Source organism: Gossypium raimondii, chromosome 11, assembly GCF_025698545.1.
Source record: "Gossypium raimondii isolate GPD5lz chromosome 11, ASM2569854v1, whole genome shotgun sequence".
Taxonomy (NCBI): domain Eukaryota; kingdom Viridiplantae; phylum Streptophyta; class Magnoliopsida; order Malvales; family Malvaceae; genus Gossypium; species Gossypium raimondii.
Window position 1 is genome coordinate 54,722,652 of NC_068575.1, and position 19,607 is coordinate 54,742,258.

The 19,607-nt window shown below is 33.3% G+C and overlaps 3 protein-coding genes across 3 annotated transcripts; 1 reads left to right on the top strand and 2 right to left on the bottom strand.

Moving 5' to 3' along the window:
- Positions 1-1,975: 1,975 nt before the first annotated feature.
- On the bottom strand, positions 1,976-3,646 carry LOC105802824 (uncharacterized). The gene has a single exon (XM_012634697.2). It carries the CDS (start codon positions 3,512-3,514, stop codon positions 2,231-2,233), a length of 1,284 nt encoding a protein of 427 aa, XP_012490151.1. The 5' UTR covers positions 3,515-3,646; the 3' UTR covers positions 1,976-2,230.
- Positions 3,647-6,721: 3,075 nt separating this feature from the next.
- LOC105802826 (uncharacterized) lies at positions 6,722-8,791 on the bottom strand. Its single transcript, XM_012634701.2, has 4 exons — positions 8,505-8,791; positions 8,152-8,412; positions 7,180-7,339; positions 6,722-7,043 (listed from the first exon to the last, which is right to left on the bottom strand). The coding sequence occupies exons 1-4, from the start codon at positions 8,718-8,720 to the stop codon at positions 6,865-6,867; spliced, it is 816 nt and encodes a 271-aa protein (XP_012490155.1). The 5' UTR covers positions 8,721-8,791; the 3' UTR covers positions 6,722-6,864.
- Positions 8,792-16,781: 7,990 nt separating this feature from the next.
- LOC105802823 (AAA-ATPase At2g46620) lies at positions 16,782-18,703 on the top strand. The gene has a single exon (XM_012634696.2). The coding sequence runs from the start codon at positions 17,156-17,158 to the stop codon at positions 18,599-18,601; it is 1,446 nt and encodes a 481-aa protein (XP_012490150.1). The 5' UTR covers positions 16,782-17,155; the 3' UTR covers positions 18,602-18,703.
- The last annotated feature ends 904 nt before the right edge of the window (positions 18,704-19,607 follow it).

Here is a 19,607-nt window from a genome sequence, read left to right on the forward strand (position 1 = left end):
AGCATTTTTGACTGAAATACTAAACACTTAAATCTTAAACCAAAATTTTCAAAAGAACTTTTCCACGGCACTTTTCAAAAACAATACTAAACTAGCTCTAAGAGTCACAGAAACTCAATCAAAAATTTAAATAATAGTATAAATTGAAATTTTTAGATTTGGAGATAAGTTGGAGCAAATATAAAAGGTTAAATTTTGCTATTAGTCCTTGTGCTTTGCAAGAGAGGTGGATTTAATCCTCATGCTTTTATTTCGATCAATTTTAATCCTTGTACTTTTTAATCCAAAAAATTAGTCTCTATACTTTTTAAATTTTAAAATTTTAGTCTTAATCCAAACAAAAACAATTAAATTTGTTTGGTTAAATTCAATTACTAGCCCTAGCATAAAATTGTAAATTTAGTCTATATTCTCCAATTGGACCATTGTAAGTCTCAATACTTTTTCAAAACTTGAAATTTGACATTAACTGGATTCTTAGTGAGTAATATGTAGAAATAACAAGTGATATGGTAATATACATAATAATATGTTTGTTGCATTAGATTTTGGGAATAATGAACTTAATAAATTTAGCAATTACCATTTTGATGAAGATTAAAATTTAAAAAGTATAGAAACTAAATCCACAACTTTCATAAAATACGACTTTAACCAATATAAAAATAAAATATTTGGGCTGAGGTTAGACAGATGATGTTAAAGTCTGATACATGAGCAATCATTTTATAAATATTTTTCACCACGTCATTCATAATCTCATCCAATTAAAAGATGACATATCATCATCATCTTCTTCTTTTCGCATCATATGTCTACTTGGACTAATGGAATGGATTTTGAAGCCCAAAACTACTTCTAAAGAAAATTTGCCAACTTTACTTTGGGCTCCATGATTAACATCCTTTTTCATTATTGGTTAAAACAAAATTATAAAAAATGTATAAACTCCTCTGTATTAGATAAAATATTAAAACTCAAATAAAAAAATTACACAAAAGAATTCAAAATATGAGTCTCATCTCATCTTAAGGAAAACGATTTGATAATTTGTCAGTGGAATTAAAAATTCTAGAGTGAAAGTCTTAAAAGGAATGTTCTAAACATTAAAAATAAATTAAAATAGACACATATTACGTAGAAAACCATAAAATAAAACAAAAAAAAAAACTCCACTAATAGTTTGACAAAATACTATATATTTAATAGTTCTAGTTTTATTTTAACCATTTTTTTATTAAAAATATTTTAAACCATTTTACTTGTAGTGGCTAATCCGGTAAGCCTCAAATCTCCACCTTATCTCTCAATCTCATGCCTTCAACCTTTGGCTCTCTTCTCAATCCTCACGCCATTTTGCTTGCATTTGCTGTGCAAGTATCATTTGCATCTTCTATCTTATTGAGGAGCCTAAAATCTATCAATCTTTGAAATATTTGAAACTTCATGTAATTGAATTGTGGGAGTTTGCTGTGGAGATTTAGGGTGCCATATGATATTTTGTAATACCAGCTAAGAGGTTTTTTTTTTTTGGTTTGGGCCAATAATTACAGATATGCTTTTAATTTAATAATTTTTCAATAAGAAAAAAATATGTGTTAGCTAAGCCAGATCATATTTGGATACAAAAACATTGGTCATAATTCGGGTCTAAGTGGACACAACAAAAGCACTTTCATTCACCCAACTCCAACCAGGCCTAACCCACAGACGTGTATACTCTGTTTCATCCAATGATTTACTTGGGGACTAGAAATATTGGGATGCACACGCACAGTCTGTTTCATACAATTGGAAGAAGGGTGTAACCGAAGGCATAAAAAACAACAAGCCCTCCCCTAGAAATGCATGCATGCATGCATGCCTATGGAACTTATTCATTTTGGTATTGGGTTTAATAATGGATGGAATATGGTAAGTTGGTGGTTGACAAAAAGTTTAGAATGAGGCCAATTGGTGAATTGCAAACACAATGTTTTAAATGCTCCACTTTTATTACACTCGGAATTTAGCTTACTTTTCAATATTAAAAAGGCCTGGACATGGAGCTTCTTCAATCAGGCACCACGAATGGTAATGAAGAATCCGAATCCATGTGCCCTTTAGCCATCACTCAGATTACAGATATTATTGTTTATTCTCAAAAACACAAGTACTGTAGCCTAAATTAATTAAAATAAACCAAGGTAATTAAATCCCACTTGATGTCTTGCTCTTTTTCTTTCTTTCTTTAGCTGTTGTAGCCATTGGTGCGCTCCTTGACATGGAATCCGCCAGCGGTTGGTTTTCGGTGGAGGGAAAGGTGAACACCAGGGTCATGGTGAGTGCATGAAGAATTGTAGACAATTGAGTTATTAACGCCTTGCACATTGCTGTTCATAAATGCACTCATAGGCATTGTGTTTGATCCGTTGCTCTTGGCCTTCATCTTCCCATCCCCATCCTCGCTGCTGCTGTAGCTATGGTAGTCAGTGCCGTCGCTTCCAATCCTAGAAGAATTCGCCAACCGATGAGGACTGCCCTGAAAACCATTTTTATGGGGTGATTTGATCAACTCCATGAAAGCACCTTTGTTCTCACCAGCAATTGTTATGACCCTCATACCGGCATCCTCTGAATCCGAAGGGAACTTCTTCCCATTACCCTTCTCCTTCGTGTCACCATACTTGGACGGTTCTTTCTTTCCATGAATGCTGGGGTCGCGAGTGTCACCAACATCCTTTTGAGGGGCACCAAAAAGCCCCCTGGGCTTTTCAATCATCTTTTGAACGAGCACAGTCTTTTGCTCTGCCTCAACAGGGATCTTGGGTTCAAGCTCAGCTTGACCTCTCAACTGGGGAGGTGGGAGAGTCAAAGGTGAAGGTGGTGGAGCAGTTGGCGCTTTGATCTTTGTCGATTGAACTGGAGACTGCATGGCAGGTTTGACTGTTGGAATTGTTGACGCTTTGGGGCTGGCCACACGATTCGTAGTCGTCGTAGAGGGGGCAGGTTTTGGGGTTGTGGAATTTGTCACCGATGTTGTAGTTGGGGCTGTCTTGGCTGGAGAAGAAGTTGGTGCAGAGACAGCAGCTGCAACTGTCCTGGCTGGAGAAGTTGGAACAGAGGCCGTAGTTGCCACGGACTTGGCTGGGGAAGATGGAACAGAGGCGGCAGTAGTTGCCACTGGCTTGGCTGAAGAAGAAGGCAATGACGCAGGTGTGGTTTGTTTCGGTGGAGAAGTTGTTGGCCTCGCTGCAGTTGGCGAGGTTTTCACCGGGGAATTAGGCACTGAAGCAGTTTTGGGACTAGCTTCTTTTCTATCAGAAGGGGAAGACGGCTGAGATGTTCTACCAACAGAAACAGGTGATGTTGGAACAGAAGAAGCACCACCCACAGGTCTGAATGCAGGTCGAATAGTGGCAGATCGTTGCGGGGCTGAAGCGGCCGCGGGTTCAGGTGTTGGAGTAGGTGCTTGAGGTGCTGGCCTTGAAATGGATGCTAAACGGAACCATGGACGAGTTGGTTGGTTCGACATAATTGGGAGAGTTTCGAAAAGATTTTAAGGTCAAAGCCTGAAAAACTATAAGAACTAGAAATGATGAAAGAATGGAGACATACACAAATGGCTACCACAAATGTGCTTATATAGTAATCCAGGTTCAACTATAAACAGGAATTTGGGGGAAAGGAAAAAATAAAAATAAAAAAAAGGAAAATATATCACGAGAAAACGTCCCGAGCCGTAAACCCATACCATAGAGCCAAAGAAAGGCATCCGACAATAGCAACTAATACTATACATAACAGCTGAGCTGACAAAAGTTAATATCTTACGGTAGGTATTAAATGGAGTAGTTTACAAGATTTTCTTTTTCTCAAGGCAGAATCTATTGCCTGCTGGGGGATTCATCCACTTCAAAACCTTCATTTCTGCAGACTCCTCTGCCGACTCCCTGCTCCAATCATATCTACCCCTTTAATCTCAATGTTAACAACTTGCAGTTAGAATTTTGTTGCAGTCATTTTAACCACGGCCCATAGAAAATGAATTTTCTTTTTGAAAGATGTCCTTTCAAGTTTGGAATCCCATTGGTAACTGATCTTATTGGACTGGACCATTTTCAATTGCTCATCCAACAAGGCAATTTTAATTCCATTCCTTGCAGATATGGAAATTATTCTTAAATCAGGGCCGTGGAATTCATGAAAGATTATTGATCAGTTTCAGTAACATTTTTAAGGAAAAAAGAAATCCTTTATCATACATTGCATGACCTTTCTTTTTTTTCTTTTTGAACGAAATACATTGCATGATTAATTTTGTACAATGTTCATTTTCTTATGCATTTGCTGAAGCCGCAGTCCTTCTACTTTCTCCCACGATCACTGCGGCCGCTCCTTTTTGCGTAAATGAGCTGGGTGGCATATATTTGCTCTTGCACTTACCATATATATATTCTTAACGATTCACATTGCAAACACTTGTTCAACGATTCTTTATGTCCCACTTAGAATTCAGACAGCTAATTCTTAACTAAGATTCTTGCAATTGCACCAGAAAATTTGATGCTTCCTTCTGACTTTGCTTGCGGATATTGGTTAAGAACACACACCTTGGTCGTTTTCATGATCCTCCGGGGACAGGGTTTTTTAATGTTACTGTATGTACCCAGTTGTTTGACTTGAGTAACTAAGAAAATTAGAGGGTGTTTAGCCTTGTCGCAAAAGAGAAGAAACGAATTCATATGGTGGGACCTGGGAATATTTCTTTTTAATAAACCCTATAATTAAATTCTAGCATGAGGTCATATCATATTAGATTCGTGCAGCTTGGGCGTAAAACACCGCAAGCTTTACAAAGTTGAGTCCTTCATCTTTTAAACAATGATATCGTATTAAAAAAGTTGATCAAGTAGTGGCGCAGTATACTTAACGAATAAATATGTCAAAACCCATATCGCCATATGCTCTGCAGGTTAATTGTCAATTCTCTATTCTATTTCCGTTGAGCCTCCAAATGCACATAATAACAAGCTTCGGCAATATAGTTTCTTCGTATACAAATTCTCTGATATCGACTTGTTCTATTTCTCAATTCATTCAAGCACTTGAATCATGTGATCCAAGTACCGAATTAGCATACCGGTATTCATTCCTTGAAACGCCAAGACCACCAATAAAACATCGCAATCATTTTCAAACGCAACATCATTTGCAATTTAAACAATAAGATCTCCTCAACTTTACACAACAATTGGATTTAGTCTTTAGATTTGATCTCGAAGGAATTTAATGACAAAATCTCCGTTAAATAGACACTTTATTGAAAAAATTTTAGTCTCTACTCTAGTGAAATTAAAGATTGATATTGATTGTAATTGTACACGTCTTATATGCATATATCAATCGGTGATTTATTTAGGTTAATTAGGATGAGAAAGTGAGATCACTTTATTTGTTCAATCCATAACAATTTGTGAGTGCAAAAATTATAAGCAAAACTGAATTGTGTTCATCAATCTACCTCTAAGTTTTCAGGTCTAGTTCAAAGTATAGGAATAAGTAGCAACTTAATTAGTGTATCATAGTGTAACAACTCAATTTTTAGACGGTGTCGGAAAATGAGAATGAGATTTCGAAGTCCAATCCCGTAAACCAAGTTAGTAAAATTATGAATAGAAAGGTTTAGGAAGTCGGTATCAATGAACAATTGAGTAATTAAATCGAGAAAATTATTAATTATAGTACAGGATTAAATTGTAAAGTTCAACCGCTATTAAATTTTAATTTAAAAAATGCTTGAGAACTTAATTAATAATTAACCAAGGACCTAAATGGTTATTAAATCTTTGTTTGTATGTGGTTGTGCATCCACTTAGTTTCATTACGTAAGGTTATGTCACACTCAAACTTTTGGATCATGCTTAAGTGATGTTGATAGCAAGTAGAAGGGTTACAACTACACCGATCGGTTTTAGAGAAAATTTGTTTGTATTTCAATAGTTGAACTTACTAGTTTCTTGTCTCCTAAATTTCAGGTATCATTCTGCACTCAGATTTATGGGAGGGACACAGCCAGATTCCGGGCCAATTTCTTTTAGTGAGCCTATTTTGTTGTTTTGTAATGTGTTCATATCGGGGTAGTATAGGTTCGATTACTGGCTGATTTAAGTGGTTTCTCGTTTTAAATTTTGTATATGGCGGACCATGGTGTATAGCTCTTACAATGGAATTTAATATTTTGTACATGACCTGAATGAGCTTAAACTAAGCATGGTATGAATTAGTTTCAAATGGTCATTTTTGGTAAAACTCCTAGCAAGTATTGATACTTCGTTAATAAGTATTGGTATTTCATTAAGTGCTTTATGTTTTAGATTTGGCAGAATGTCAAAACGGTATCGATACCATACTTTTCCTTCAATATCGGTATCTTTCTAAAAAATTTGAAAAGTTAGTTTCAGCTTAGTCCCTTAATCGTGATCGAGTTAACTCAAGGGTTTTCGTAAGCCTGAGTTAGACTCGGTTCTTTATTTTAATTCATATTATTCAAGGACTTAAGTCACGGTTTGTATTTGTCTATCGCGAGAACTCTCTAAGGCTTTGCAGACATAGAAAGTTTCCGAACTGAACAAACAATTTGTTTTTGGTGTTCATTTCTTTTTTACTACAAGTAATTACATCATTCAGTTGAAACTGAACAAATATTTAACAGACAAAAATCAATCAATTTCAATAAAGATTGAAGCACAAGAAACATAACTGCTTTGACTTAATTCATCATACGCCTGATTGGCAAGTTTTGATGATACATACCCCTAAGCAGATAAAATTTACAAAGTCGCAGGCAAGAGAGGTAATTCTTGCAAGTTCTGTAGTTCAAGATCAAGGCCAGTTAGTGAACTGAAAAACTTTGAAAACTATATCTATACCTGTGGGGATTTGCCAAATAAAAAGTATAACATTAACTGCATTCAAGGCAATGTGAAGGCTCCTGGCAGTCTCACTCCCTTTCTGCATAGCAGGTACTAGGGCCGCGGCTGCAGCCCACAACACTGTAATGGCTGCAAAACAAACACCAAGACAGCAAGGTGGAGTCATTACCTACACTTCAAATCTTGAGTTCAGCTACATAAATTTTTTATTTCCTATTTTGCATTACATATTTTCTGAGAGCGAACCCAGAATCGAAACGTGTACCTGCTCCAGCAAATAAATGGGGACCTGGGAAAAGCTTTCCTGTCCTAAACCATGTGTTGACACCTCCACCAACAGACTCAAGAACCCCAAACCCTAGCAGTATTGATCCAGCATTGAAGTGTCTATCCCTGTAAGACCCTTTTAGCAACTCCTTCCTCTCCTGAAAAATCACAAATGAAAAGATAGTTTCACACGTACAAGGCATAGCTATGATGCATTGTCTCCCACAGATTCGCACATTAGCAAAGTTAAAAGTTTGTTGATGACCTTGTATTCAAATTGAGCACGTCTACTACTTATTGCCAATTAGATTTACCCTTTGAGGTTTTAAGCTTTATAATCTCATTGTGTCAAATGTTAGAAAATTAGAGATCTAAACAAGAAAGACCAAAACAAGGTTAAGAAAATAAGAGGGCTTGAGGCATTTAGAGAACTTGCACTAAGAAGCCCTCTACATACCAAGTAGAACTAGTTAAAATGACATAATGTGTAAGATGATTTTTTTTTTCTTTGAGGGTGAGAAAAACAAAGATTTCATTTATTTAAAGATGAATAGCATCAGTCATTACAAAAAGGTGAATAGGATTCGGGTACTATTCAAGCTACTATCTATCATCCTCTATGTTCCTACATAACTTAGCAAGGTCATGATCATCTCGGTTAGATTTTACATATAATGTAAGAACGGTGTAAGAGTTGTGCTGTGTCATATAGCAACTTTTACACACGATGTAAGAAATGTGACCCCAAAAGACAACTTTCATAATATAAGACTTGTGTCTAGTCTTTAACTTTCCTATAGGATGTGGGATTTAGTGACAGCCACGACCCGTATAAACTACTAACATCAACTGCATTGACGGAGAAATCAGCGAATATCACACAGCATTTGCTTTAGAGTTCTGTGACAGAAATTGGGATGGGGTACGCTAGTTAAAACTACATAAAAGTTTGGCTGCAAATGAAGCAAACCTCAGAGAGTTTCTGAATTTCGAGTTCCACGGGAGATGGAGCTGCTTCCACTGGTTTCCCTTCAGGGGTAACAGGAGTGGGCTTCACTTGTTTCTTGAGTTCATTAATCTCATTCTGGATGGTCCTCACTCGCCTCCATTGCCAACCCAAATACCCAGCCCACAAAGTGTAAAAGAAGAGACCACCCATGACAATGGGGTGTACAAGTGCAAAACTTCTACCCTCCAAAATCCCAAACTCTCCACCAACAGCAAGAGCATCCTGTTATTCCATGCAAAATCACATTAAAAAGACATTCAAAAAAGAAAACGGCTCATTATCCAAAACAAAGAAAGTGAAGAAGAGTTGCATACCTTGGCGTCAAATAAGAAGGGAAATGCGAGTGTTGTAAGGGGAAGAGAAGCTGATTTTAGGTGATGAACAGTCTCAGCGAAGAGTTTTGGAGGGTTAAAAGACTCGTTGCAGATAAATTGCTTTGTGGGGTTAGAAAGGAGGGGGAGTTTAGATTGTAGAAGGTGAGGCTTTTGGGGTAATAAGGGGGATTTCAGGAGGCTGAGTGTGGCTGCCATGCTCTCTGATTCTTGTCTTCAAGGAGGGACAGGCAGAGAAACGGGAGGAAAAGGTATGCATACCAACAATGTCCCATAGGAAAAGATAAGAAACAAGAGATTGAAGACGTATTCTGCCTTGCTGACGTTGTGTGTTCTGATTTGCCTTCCCTTCTAAAATGGGCCCCACCAATGTACCTTTTAGGTCAGTGAGAGACACCACAACCCTTTTACCACTTGGGCTGTATTCGGCTTCACGTTACTGATGCCGTCTTCACCGTTTACTTTTAAAAGCATTTTAATATTTTTTAAAGTGTTTTTCTGAAATAAAATATTTATTTAGATATATAATTTTATATATTTGAAATAAATTTAAATATTACATAAAATATATTAAATTACAAATAAAAGTTAAAAATATCATTTTATTTCCAAAAGTGCTTTTCATATTGTCGATGACTTTAAAATACTTTTAAAAATAATGAGAAATAAAACCTTAAAAATATTAAATAGATTGTTTTTCAAAAAATTATTTTAAAATTCAAATGTAAACTTTTGTATTTGAAAAACACTCTTTTGAGTTGAAATCATATTTATAATTTAATATATCATCTAATATTTATATGGGAGATATATAATTATATTTTAATATATCAGATTATTAATAATTATTTACAATTTAAGTTGATTATATCATAAGACCAATGAATTCGAGTATGTATTTTTTATTTAATAATATATATAATAAAAAAATTATTCTTGAGAACGTTTAAATAGAAAAGGACATTTTCAAATATTCTAGTAAAGGAATGCTAAATTAAACCCGAAAACCGCTAGAAGCGTCCTTGGGGACATTCTACAGGAAGATTCTAGCATGATGAATCCACGCCAGCATTTTCTTGCCAAAAGCATTAGATTCTTCAAAACTTTGGCAAAGGCCCAATACGTGGGTTTACAATAGGAGTAAGGGTTGCGGATTTGTTTTCTCAATCAGGCCCAGAAGCCAATAACCAACCTTTTCCTCTCTTCATTTTATATTTAGAGTCTGTTTGTTTAGATGTAAAATGTTTTACGGAAGATATTTCCTGTATTTTCCTATGGTTGTTTCATAGAAAATAGCTTAGTCAACAGAAAATGACTTATAGGTCAACGTAAAATAAGTCATTTTTCCTGTAAAATAACTTACCCTTCAAAAAGCGTAACTCCTCTATAACTAATTTTTATTTTTATATAAAAATTAATTTAAATCAAATTTAATATTATTATATTAATAATAATTTTTATTTTTATTTTTAAAATATTTAAAAATTAATATAAAATATTATATTTTCAATATTATTAAACATACATATTTAATTATTTATATTTACTCATATAATAAATTATTAATATAATTTACTATTTTAATAAATTATTTAGTATTTCAATTTTAAATAATATTCTTCACATGTTATTAAAAATATTCAATATTAATATTCTAATAATAAATATTTATTACAATTATAAGTATATTAATAATAAATATTTTGTAGTATAAATGTTAAAATAGGTAATAAGTCTAAGTACTCTTCACAAATTTGTAATTTAGTCTCTGTACTTTTATTTTCAAGAATTTAGTCTCTATTTTTTCAGATTTAAAATCAAGTCCAATTATTGACGTTGTTAAATTCTTTTGTCAATTTTGTTGATGTCACATTTTAAATAAAAATACTCGCTTGATAGTCATGTAATTAAAAATAAAATGACCTGAATTTAACAAAATATTTTTAATATATGCAAAAAATGCAAAATATAAATGTATAGATATAAAATAAACTCAATTAAATAATAAAAGATAAAAAAATCTCAATTGTATGTTTATTTAATTGAAAACAACTTTTATAAAATATTTTAGAAAATTTGTCAAACAATATAAAATATTTTACATAAATTCATCTAAACACTATAAAATATTAATTTTTATAAAAATAAGTCATATTTTAAAATTATTTTCTAAAACTATTTTCAACAAAACAAATGTGCTTTTAATGGAAGTCCGCAGTGTAGTACTGTACAAAAAAACACCTACACCCATATATTTTCACCAGCCGCCTTCCCTTTGATCATTTTTAGATTTGAAGTAATTTATTTATATATATATTTTTAGGCTGAAAATAAATATGAGTTTTGGGTCCGCTAATTTCTAATGTGAAAAAGCCTATATCAATGAATGATGTTCATCTTTCCTACTTGGTTCCTCTTACCGATTAAAATCTCAAATAACAGGAGCGGAGCGGTAAAAAGAGTTTTTATTTTTATAGGGTTTAATTATTAATTCAAGCTTAAATTTGATAATTTTTCTTATTTTAAAATTTTTAAAATTTGAACTTTGAATTTGACAATTATTTTGAATTTGATAATTTAGACAATTATTTTCATATTATGGCTTTAACTATTTTTTCTATCTAAGCTAATCCTTAAATTTGGTAATTATTTCCACATTGAAGCATAAACTTTAGAGATTTCAAGAATTAACTTAGACAAAAAAAAGGTCAAACTTCAACATGGGAACAATTACTAAATTCAAGACCTAACTTGAATAAAAAAATTGTAAACCGCAATGTAAAAAAATTATCAAGTTTAAACCCAAAAAATAATTTAATCTTTTTTATATCCTTTGTAAAAACATATTCAATTAAGTATTTAGACATTAAAATAATTAATTAAGTCTTTTAACTAATAATATTCTATTGAATTAGTCATCATGATGCTAATATGGCAATCCACATCATCAAAAATAAGAAATTCAAAACATATATATTTAAAAATTAAGTCTAAAATGAATTTAAACAAATGAATGTCAAAGTTCATTTGAACCGGACATACATTTATCGAGATTCATTCTAGATTGATTTTTTAATTTATAAAGCATTTTAAAATTCCTAAAATATTTAAAATATATTTAAAATTGTTAAATTATAAAAATAATAAATTTTCATTTGTCACATCAGCATCATGATAGATGACTCATTATCGTTAATGACTACATCAACACAATAACAATGAACAATGAAAACAAATCGTCAAAAGCGTAATTGATACATTTTAATCACTAATTTCACATTTTGTAGGAGTATTGTTTTTCACATGTTTTAGTGTAGGAGTTAGCAATAAACTAATTTAATTGGTAATATTTAATCACTCTCATGACTTACTTTTAGCAAGGAGAATGAAAAATTTTGGCTTATTTTGAAGAGATATTATTTTTACTAGAATTATTACAATCTTTCTAATTTCAAGTTTAAATATGTACTAACTATTCTTTATTTTATGTCTAACTGTTGTAATACATACGTAATAAATAAACTTTTTCGTCATGTTGTTATATTAGTAGGGAAACGAATTAATTAAATACGATATTTTTTGGGTAATTTTTTTAGGTTAAGGAGCTGTTTTTAATCCTTAAAACACCAACTCAGTTTCCCCAATTTGGTTGCATCGAAATTTCAATACAAAATATGTTCTGGAAAGAAAATGGTTACCGACCATGTCATGTATTGATGGGGGCGCCGTGATAGATATTATTTTGTCTCAAATCTAGTTAATTGGTGGATCCATCCATGATATTATTGTAAGGCAAAGTTTGTAGCCACAACCATCTGAAATCTCAAAATTTCCCAATCTCCTCATATTTCACTTTCAGCATTACAATATCTCACATCACATATACCCTCCTCTACCAGGAACAATAACAGGGTAGGAGGAAACTGGAAAACAGGGTGTTGTGGGATCAAAAGTAAAGCTGAACCCATCAAACCCATGAGTGGACTGCATGAAATAGGGATGAGGTGGGAAAAGAGCCAAGCAACCTATGGACGGGGATCCATCGATATGTAACGACTGCTCACTGCTCCATCTTACGTCACATGTTTCACAGATTTCAGTCCAGAGGTTGTGGGATCCTTTGAATTCCCATACTCGTCTCCTCAACCCCTTCATTTTCATCGTTTTGCTGACCAAAAAAAAAAAAAAGAGTTATTGTGAAGCCTAGTATTCTACATTTTAAGAGTCAGCAAAATACAGGCATGTTAACTCAAACTAGTGATGCTCGTTTAAGGAGAACTTGGATATTTTTTAGCCTCATATTAAAATTAAAATAATATTATTTTCATAAATAATTGTATCAACTGATTTTTGTGGAGGATTTAACAAAAAAGAATAATGTATCTTTTTATTTAAATTATAGATAAATATTTATACTTGACTCAACCGTTATCATTTTAGTCAAAATTATATTTAATTATTATTTATCACATAAATTCATCTAATAATAACCCCACATTGAAATATAATCTTCATAATAATATTGTTGGTACTCTAAACTATTTTGTTTGAATAGTCTTCCAACAATACTTGGAACATTTAAATTGGGGAAAGGTTTTATCTGGCTACTCAAAGATTTCATGGGATAATAAAATCCAACCATTTAAAGTGAAGGTAAGTTCTTATGTGCAGTTTTTTAGTGTCTTATTGACTCCTTGTTTTGTTATTCTACCTCAATATTTTTAATTGTTATGTATAAATAAAAATCATAAAACTTATAACAATCTTATCTAGAAAGCTACAACTTTTAGATTAGTTATGAAAGGATTCAATGTGTAACTTTTATTTTATGGGATTTTATGCATTAAATTTTGATTTGATTATCAAATTAACACCATTTTTATGTTGATATATTACATACATTGTGATCAATAGAATCAAAATAAATAAAAAAATTCAAATTTCATATATAGATAATACGGTGGTGAAGAGATAAATCTTCGACCAACGGGAGGAAAATCAATTGACAGTGAAGAGTGCAATTAGCCACTTTCTCTTTCCTATTGCTGCCATGCTCACATGTTGCAGTGAAACCCAAAATTTAAGCTATTTTCAAGAGAGAAGATTATACGGATAAAAGAATTTCATTATTTCCTCATCTTTCTTCCAACTGTCATATGGAAATCCGATTTTAATGTTTGTTGTCAATTTGACGCAGAACACCATTTCTCTTCCCCCAAATTACCGCATAATCATAATTTTTAATTTCTTGATTGCAACCCATAAGATGAAAGATGGATATCTACTAATAACACAAAATCAGTCTGCAAATACAATTTGTATTAATTTGGTAATTAACTTAAAACTTGTATTACTTTTGACAATCACATTTACACTATTTTTAAGTTCAATTATTATATTTATCATATCAATTTTAAATAAATAATATTTCAAAATTTTATGTTTCCAAAAATATGAAAATAAAACGTTTCATTCTTAAAAAATTACAGTATTACCGCTTGGTAAGTTTTTCTACATGATTTAAATCACATCATTTAATTTGTTTTGGCCAATATTAAAAATATATTTAAGAAAAAATGGTATCTTCTATTTTCTGTTACTTATTCTTTTAATAATGTAAAATCAACTATCATACTTTTTTAAACATATTCAAATTTTTGTATATTCTATTTCCTATTATTCATTCTTTTAATAAACTAAATTAAATCATCATAATTTTTACTTTCTTAAAGCAGTATATACAAAAAAAATCAACTTTTAAAACTCAATATTTAGACATGACTATAAATTATAACCACTTAAAATTAAAATTTATATTAATTTGTACACCATTTTTTCTATTTTCATCAAAGTTTGAAAATAATATGTTGGATTTATTTTATTATTTTTTGAATTTTAAATATTTTTTTCAAACCGGTTGAACTAACAAATGCTAGTTTAACTAATTTGACCACCAATCCAATTTAAAAATATTGATATTTGGGTCATTTTTCTTATATGTGCAAACCAAAATCAAGTAAATCATTACTCAAGGTAAAGCATAAACTTCAAAAATTGATAAAACCCATTCAAGAATAAGAAAATGACATATTTATCAAGATTCTTCTAAAAGATAGAATAATCTATACTATAAATAAAATTCATGATTGTGTTGGTGTCAGGGTTAATCGAATACCAACTCGGTTAGGAAACAATTAATATATCATTTTATTAAATGACTACTATTATTATTTTAATGGTCTTTTGTCTTTTCATACTTTTATATAGTTCTTAAATAAAATAACTAGAATTAACATGTCTAGGGATTGAACCTGTGTTTAACGGTACTCGAGTTGGTTTAAAACACAGTCATTTTAACACACCTCTGTGTTAAAAAATATATTATTAATATTTAATTTTTTTTCACTAACTTGACAACTTTTTGACATGCTATAAAAAATGACAATACCATGATAAATAATTTGAGTGCGGTTAATATTCTTAGTATAATGTATTTACATATTTCAATTTTCTTTTGCTCACAAATTAAACTATTTTTTATTTTAATTTCGTACATATTGCATGTGTTTTCATTATTTATTGTATAGACATGTTAATTTTAGTTCTTTTATTTAAAAACTATATAAAAGAAAAAACTAAAATCTACCAAAATCGCTCCATACCCACTACCCACTATCCAAAAGAAAAAATCTACCCCGCCCCGCATACACTTTTCGGACAAAAAGATCCGCTCCATTCAGAGCAGATCAATTAGGAATCCATGGGGCAGTTTGGGGTTTTCCATCCTTACATTTTTACACATTCTTCCAATTTCTCCTCCCTTGCAACTTCATTGATGGCGTCTCTCAAGCTAAGGCAATCATTAGGGGCATGTCCTATATCATTGTGATATAGACATTCTTTTGTGGATTCCTTTATCTAAAGGTTAGACCGCAAGAGTGACGGAGCTCCTAGTATCCCTCAATTTACACTAAGGATTTTTTTTTCTTGCGGGATGTATAAAGGGGTGTAATAATGAAAAGGAGCAGAAGATACTCCTTTCAAATGCTTCGGGTGACGATAATTACGAAACCCTACCATGGCTTTGTTTTTTCTTCATTGGGTGAAACAATTATTCGAATGCTCTCCTAAGTTGGTGTCATGCTTCTACTCCAGGAATTATCTTTGGTTGTGAATTATATTTCGTTCTTATTCGAGGTGTTCATTGTTTCTTCGAGTTTTTTCTCGAGCATACTCCGGGAGCCACCTTCCACTTCAAGTCCACTATATGTGGCTTCTATTCTCCTCATTTCAGTACTGTCAAGGGTATCACGACTTCCATTCTTTGATATCGCGATACCCCTATTCTAGGTGGTGTTTTCTTCATGTTCAGGCCATCATCGACTCCCTACAACACTCAACCCACTTGTTAGGCTCCCCAAAAACAAGACATTTTCACTTATTAACTTAAAATCTAAAAATTACGAAAAACTATGCAAAAGGCACTATTTTGCTTGAGAATAAGCTCCACTAGAGTAAGGTTGTTTATGTTATTTCTCTCCCCTATTTGATTGTTGAAGGGATATTTAGAGGGAGAATGAGGTCAAGTATGGGTCTCACCTATTATGTATAGATGTCATGATAGGGTGGTGGATGTCGACCAAGGGCATCATAGGATTCAACTTGAAAGGACAAAATGAAAGGAGCTGCTGGATGCGATGGATTGATAGGTGTCATCACTCATCAGAGTCTTTCTAATACATCTTTTTAAGAAATATAGTGTTTGGCCAAGGGTGTGAGCCGGGCTTCTCTAGGGAAACAAAGATAATGTTGTGTTGTCAAGCCTTTATGATAGTTTAGGTTGGAAAGACGCATCGTCAAATCATTGTAGTGTCAAGGGAATATGATATAATAAAGATATATGATGATTTTTTATTTTGTTTATAAAATTAAGGAGAGTTATGTTATAAAAATACCAAATAACAATCCTATTAAGAAATACAAAATAGAATAGCAATTAAGAACGAACCATGCCTAGTATTTCGTCAAATACAAAAAAGAGTTATATGTTTAATGAATCCAATCTTGCTTTTTGGCAAACCAAAGGCCACCAAAATAGCTAAAACAATAGGGGATAAATTTAATATTTATGCATGTTTACTTTTATTCTTTTTTCCGTGGCCAAATCGTGTGGAGATGAGGCAAAGTAAGTAGTTAGACTGGAACTCCTTGTTAGGGCCGATGATAAGCATAATAAACAAACGCCAATTCGTATATTTTATCTTGGTTTGGTTGTCCCTCACAAAGTAGGGTGCATCCTAAGTGAATTTGTGCTCAATCTCTAATTTTATCTCCTAATTCCTACAAATATACACTACTTAGTATTATTATCCTTTTCTTTCGAGTTTTTGACCCATCAAACATGCCAACAAGTAATTGTCTCTGGCCGAGAATTTTATTTACATAAATTCACCAATTTGGCCCTCTTAAATTCCCCAATCCGCCCATCCCTATTCCTCTCCGTTTTCTTAAATTTCGAATTTTCTCTTCTTTCGTTTTCCCGGAAAAAAACATGTTGTTTGTTATCTGCAAGATGAAAATTTACCCTTAAATTCCTCCTCCTTTAGGTTTCTCCCCATAGATTCTTGTAAACAATGACGATTCTTTATAATTTATTTTTCCTATTGTTTTCCTTGTTGGTAACTTGTATTTTGCTGTTCCTTCTTCGGGTTGTTTTGATAAAAACCGGATTGATTTATATCGTGAAGAAAAAATGGCGTTCCATTGAAGATTGTTTCCATGTCTACCAGTTCTTCAAAGTCCCAGAGTTCAATGAAGGCATGCAGAGAAACCAACTTTATCACAAGGTTTTGGTTTATCTGAATTCTCTCACTTTCATTGAAGATTCCGATTTCACGAATCTCTTCACTGGCAAAAAACCAAATGAAATCGTCCTTCATCTCGACCCAAACCAAATAATCGAGGACGATTTTTTGGGTGCCAAGATTTCCTGGATTAACGAAGACAAAACTTTGGTGTTAAAGATTCGAAAAGCCGACAAACGAAGGGTTCTCCGGCCTTATCTCCAACACATCCACTCGGTTTCCGATGAATTCGATGACAAGAAACGAGGATTGAAGCTTTACGTGAACGTCGTTGATCATCAGGGTGATCGAAAGGAACGGTGGAGATCCGTTCCTTTCACGCATCCTTCATCGTTTGAAACGATAGCTATGGAATCGGACCTTAAAAACAAAGTCAAATCCGATCTCTATTCTTTCGCGAAAGCCAAACAGTATTATCATCGTCTGGGTCGCGTTTGGAAACGGAGTTATCTCCTTTACGGTCCTTCAGGTACTGGGAAATCAAGCTTTATCGCAGCCATGGCTAATTTCTTGAGTTACGATGTGTACGACCTTGATTTGTCCAAAGTTTCTGATGATTCAGACCTTAAATTTCTCTTGTTACAAACAACCACCAAATCATTGGTCGTTATCGAGGATCTCGACCGGTATTTGTCAGAGAAATCAACGGCCGTGAGTTTACCAGGAATTTTAAGTTTCATGGACGGGATTTTAAGCTCCAGCTGTGGCGAAGAAAGAATCATGGTCTTCACAATGAACAGAAAAGATCACGTTGACCCGGCTATTCTTAGACCGGGAAGGATTGATGTTCATATTCATTTTCCATTATGTAATTTCACGGCTTTTAAAACGCTGGCCAATAGTTACCTAGGCCTCAAGGATCATAAGCTGTTCCCGCAGGTAGAGGAGATTTTCCAAAAAGGGGCGAGTTTAAGCCCCGCTGAGATTGGAGAGTTAATGATCGCCAACCGGAATTCGCCGAGCCGGGCTTTGAAAACGGTCATCAACGCATTGCAGACGGACGGTGACGGGAGGGGGGCTTTAAATCTCGGACGAGGGTCGTGTGAGAATGGGTCGAGGAAACCGGTGGAGGAAATTGGCGAACCGAGCGGGGTTTTCTGTAAAGAAGGCGCAAATGCGGTTAAGGAGTTGAAAAAATTGTACGGGTTTTTGAGGGTGAAAAGTTGTAGAAAATCTCAGTCCTTCGATCTTAATAGTCGCCAAAACGAGGGCTGACCTTCACTTTTTCACTGTTGATTAGAAACTTAGCCTTGTAGTTTAATTGATTTCAGCTACAAATTTTGTTACCGAATTGGAATCTAAGTCTCTTCAATTTTACTGCTTGCATTGTGTACATAAATAGCATTATATTCTTATACAATGATTCATTGGAATCTAATTCTGTTAATATATTTGATCCTTTGTTAAACATTGTTGCTGTAAACTGTTTATGTACTTTGGAAGGACTCAATGAAAGTCCACTTTTTGACCAATTTAGGGGTATGTATTGCTTGTTCAGGCTTTTTTTGTTTTGGGTTATTTGTATGTACAATCAACGATGAGTCGTCTGCAGAAATGGGTGAAAAAGATTTGGTGTGAGAAAGGGGACGTAGGACAGCCCTTTCGGAGTTGACCCAAGGCCTATCTTATTATTATTATTATTATTATTAGTTTCTCTCTGTTTGGGTGTTTCCCCTGTTTTAGCGCAAACCTCCTAGTTTTGCTGCTGTATATGGCTACCCATTTTCTTAGCTTTTCTTCACTCATTATCGGCCATGATGTGATTGAACTACCAATGCCTTTTTGGCCGGGTTTGTCTCTACTTCTCGCCCGAATCAGCACAAATGGCAAATATTATTTCATGCCGATTAGTGAAATTTTCAAATCTTTATGAACCATAATTAGAAACTTCACCTTGATAATTAGATAAAACTTACCTATACCTAATTTACATTTACGAGCTGGCCCTAATTAAATTGTAAAGGAAAAGGATTTGGTCCATTCAAAATGTCAAACCTTCCTCGCTAAAATCTAGCATTCATTGTTGAAAAGCACATTGTTAAGATAAGAAAGTTGTTTGATTCCCACGTATTGATCATATACATCATCTTCTTAGAATAATTTCAGCAGGGTACCAATTGTAGCCTTTCTTTATCATTTCACCGTCCACATTTTAAAAAAAATCCGTGTTTTGGATTCGGCAATTCCGCTTTGTAATTTCTTGTTTTTGTGCTATATATTA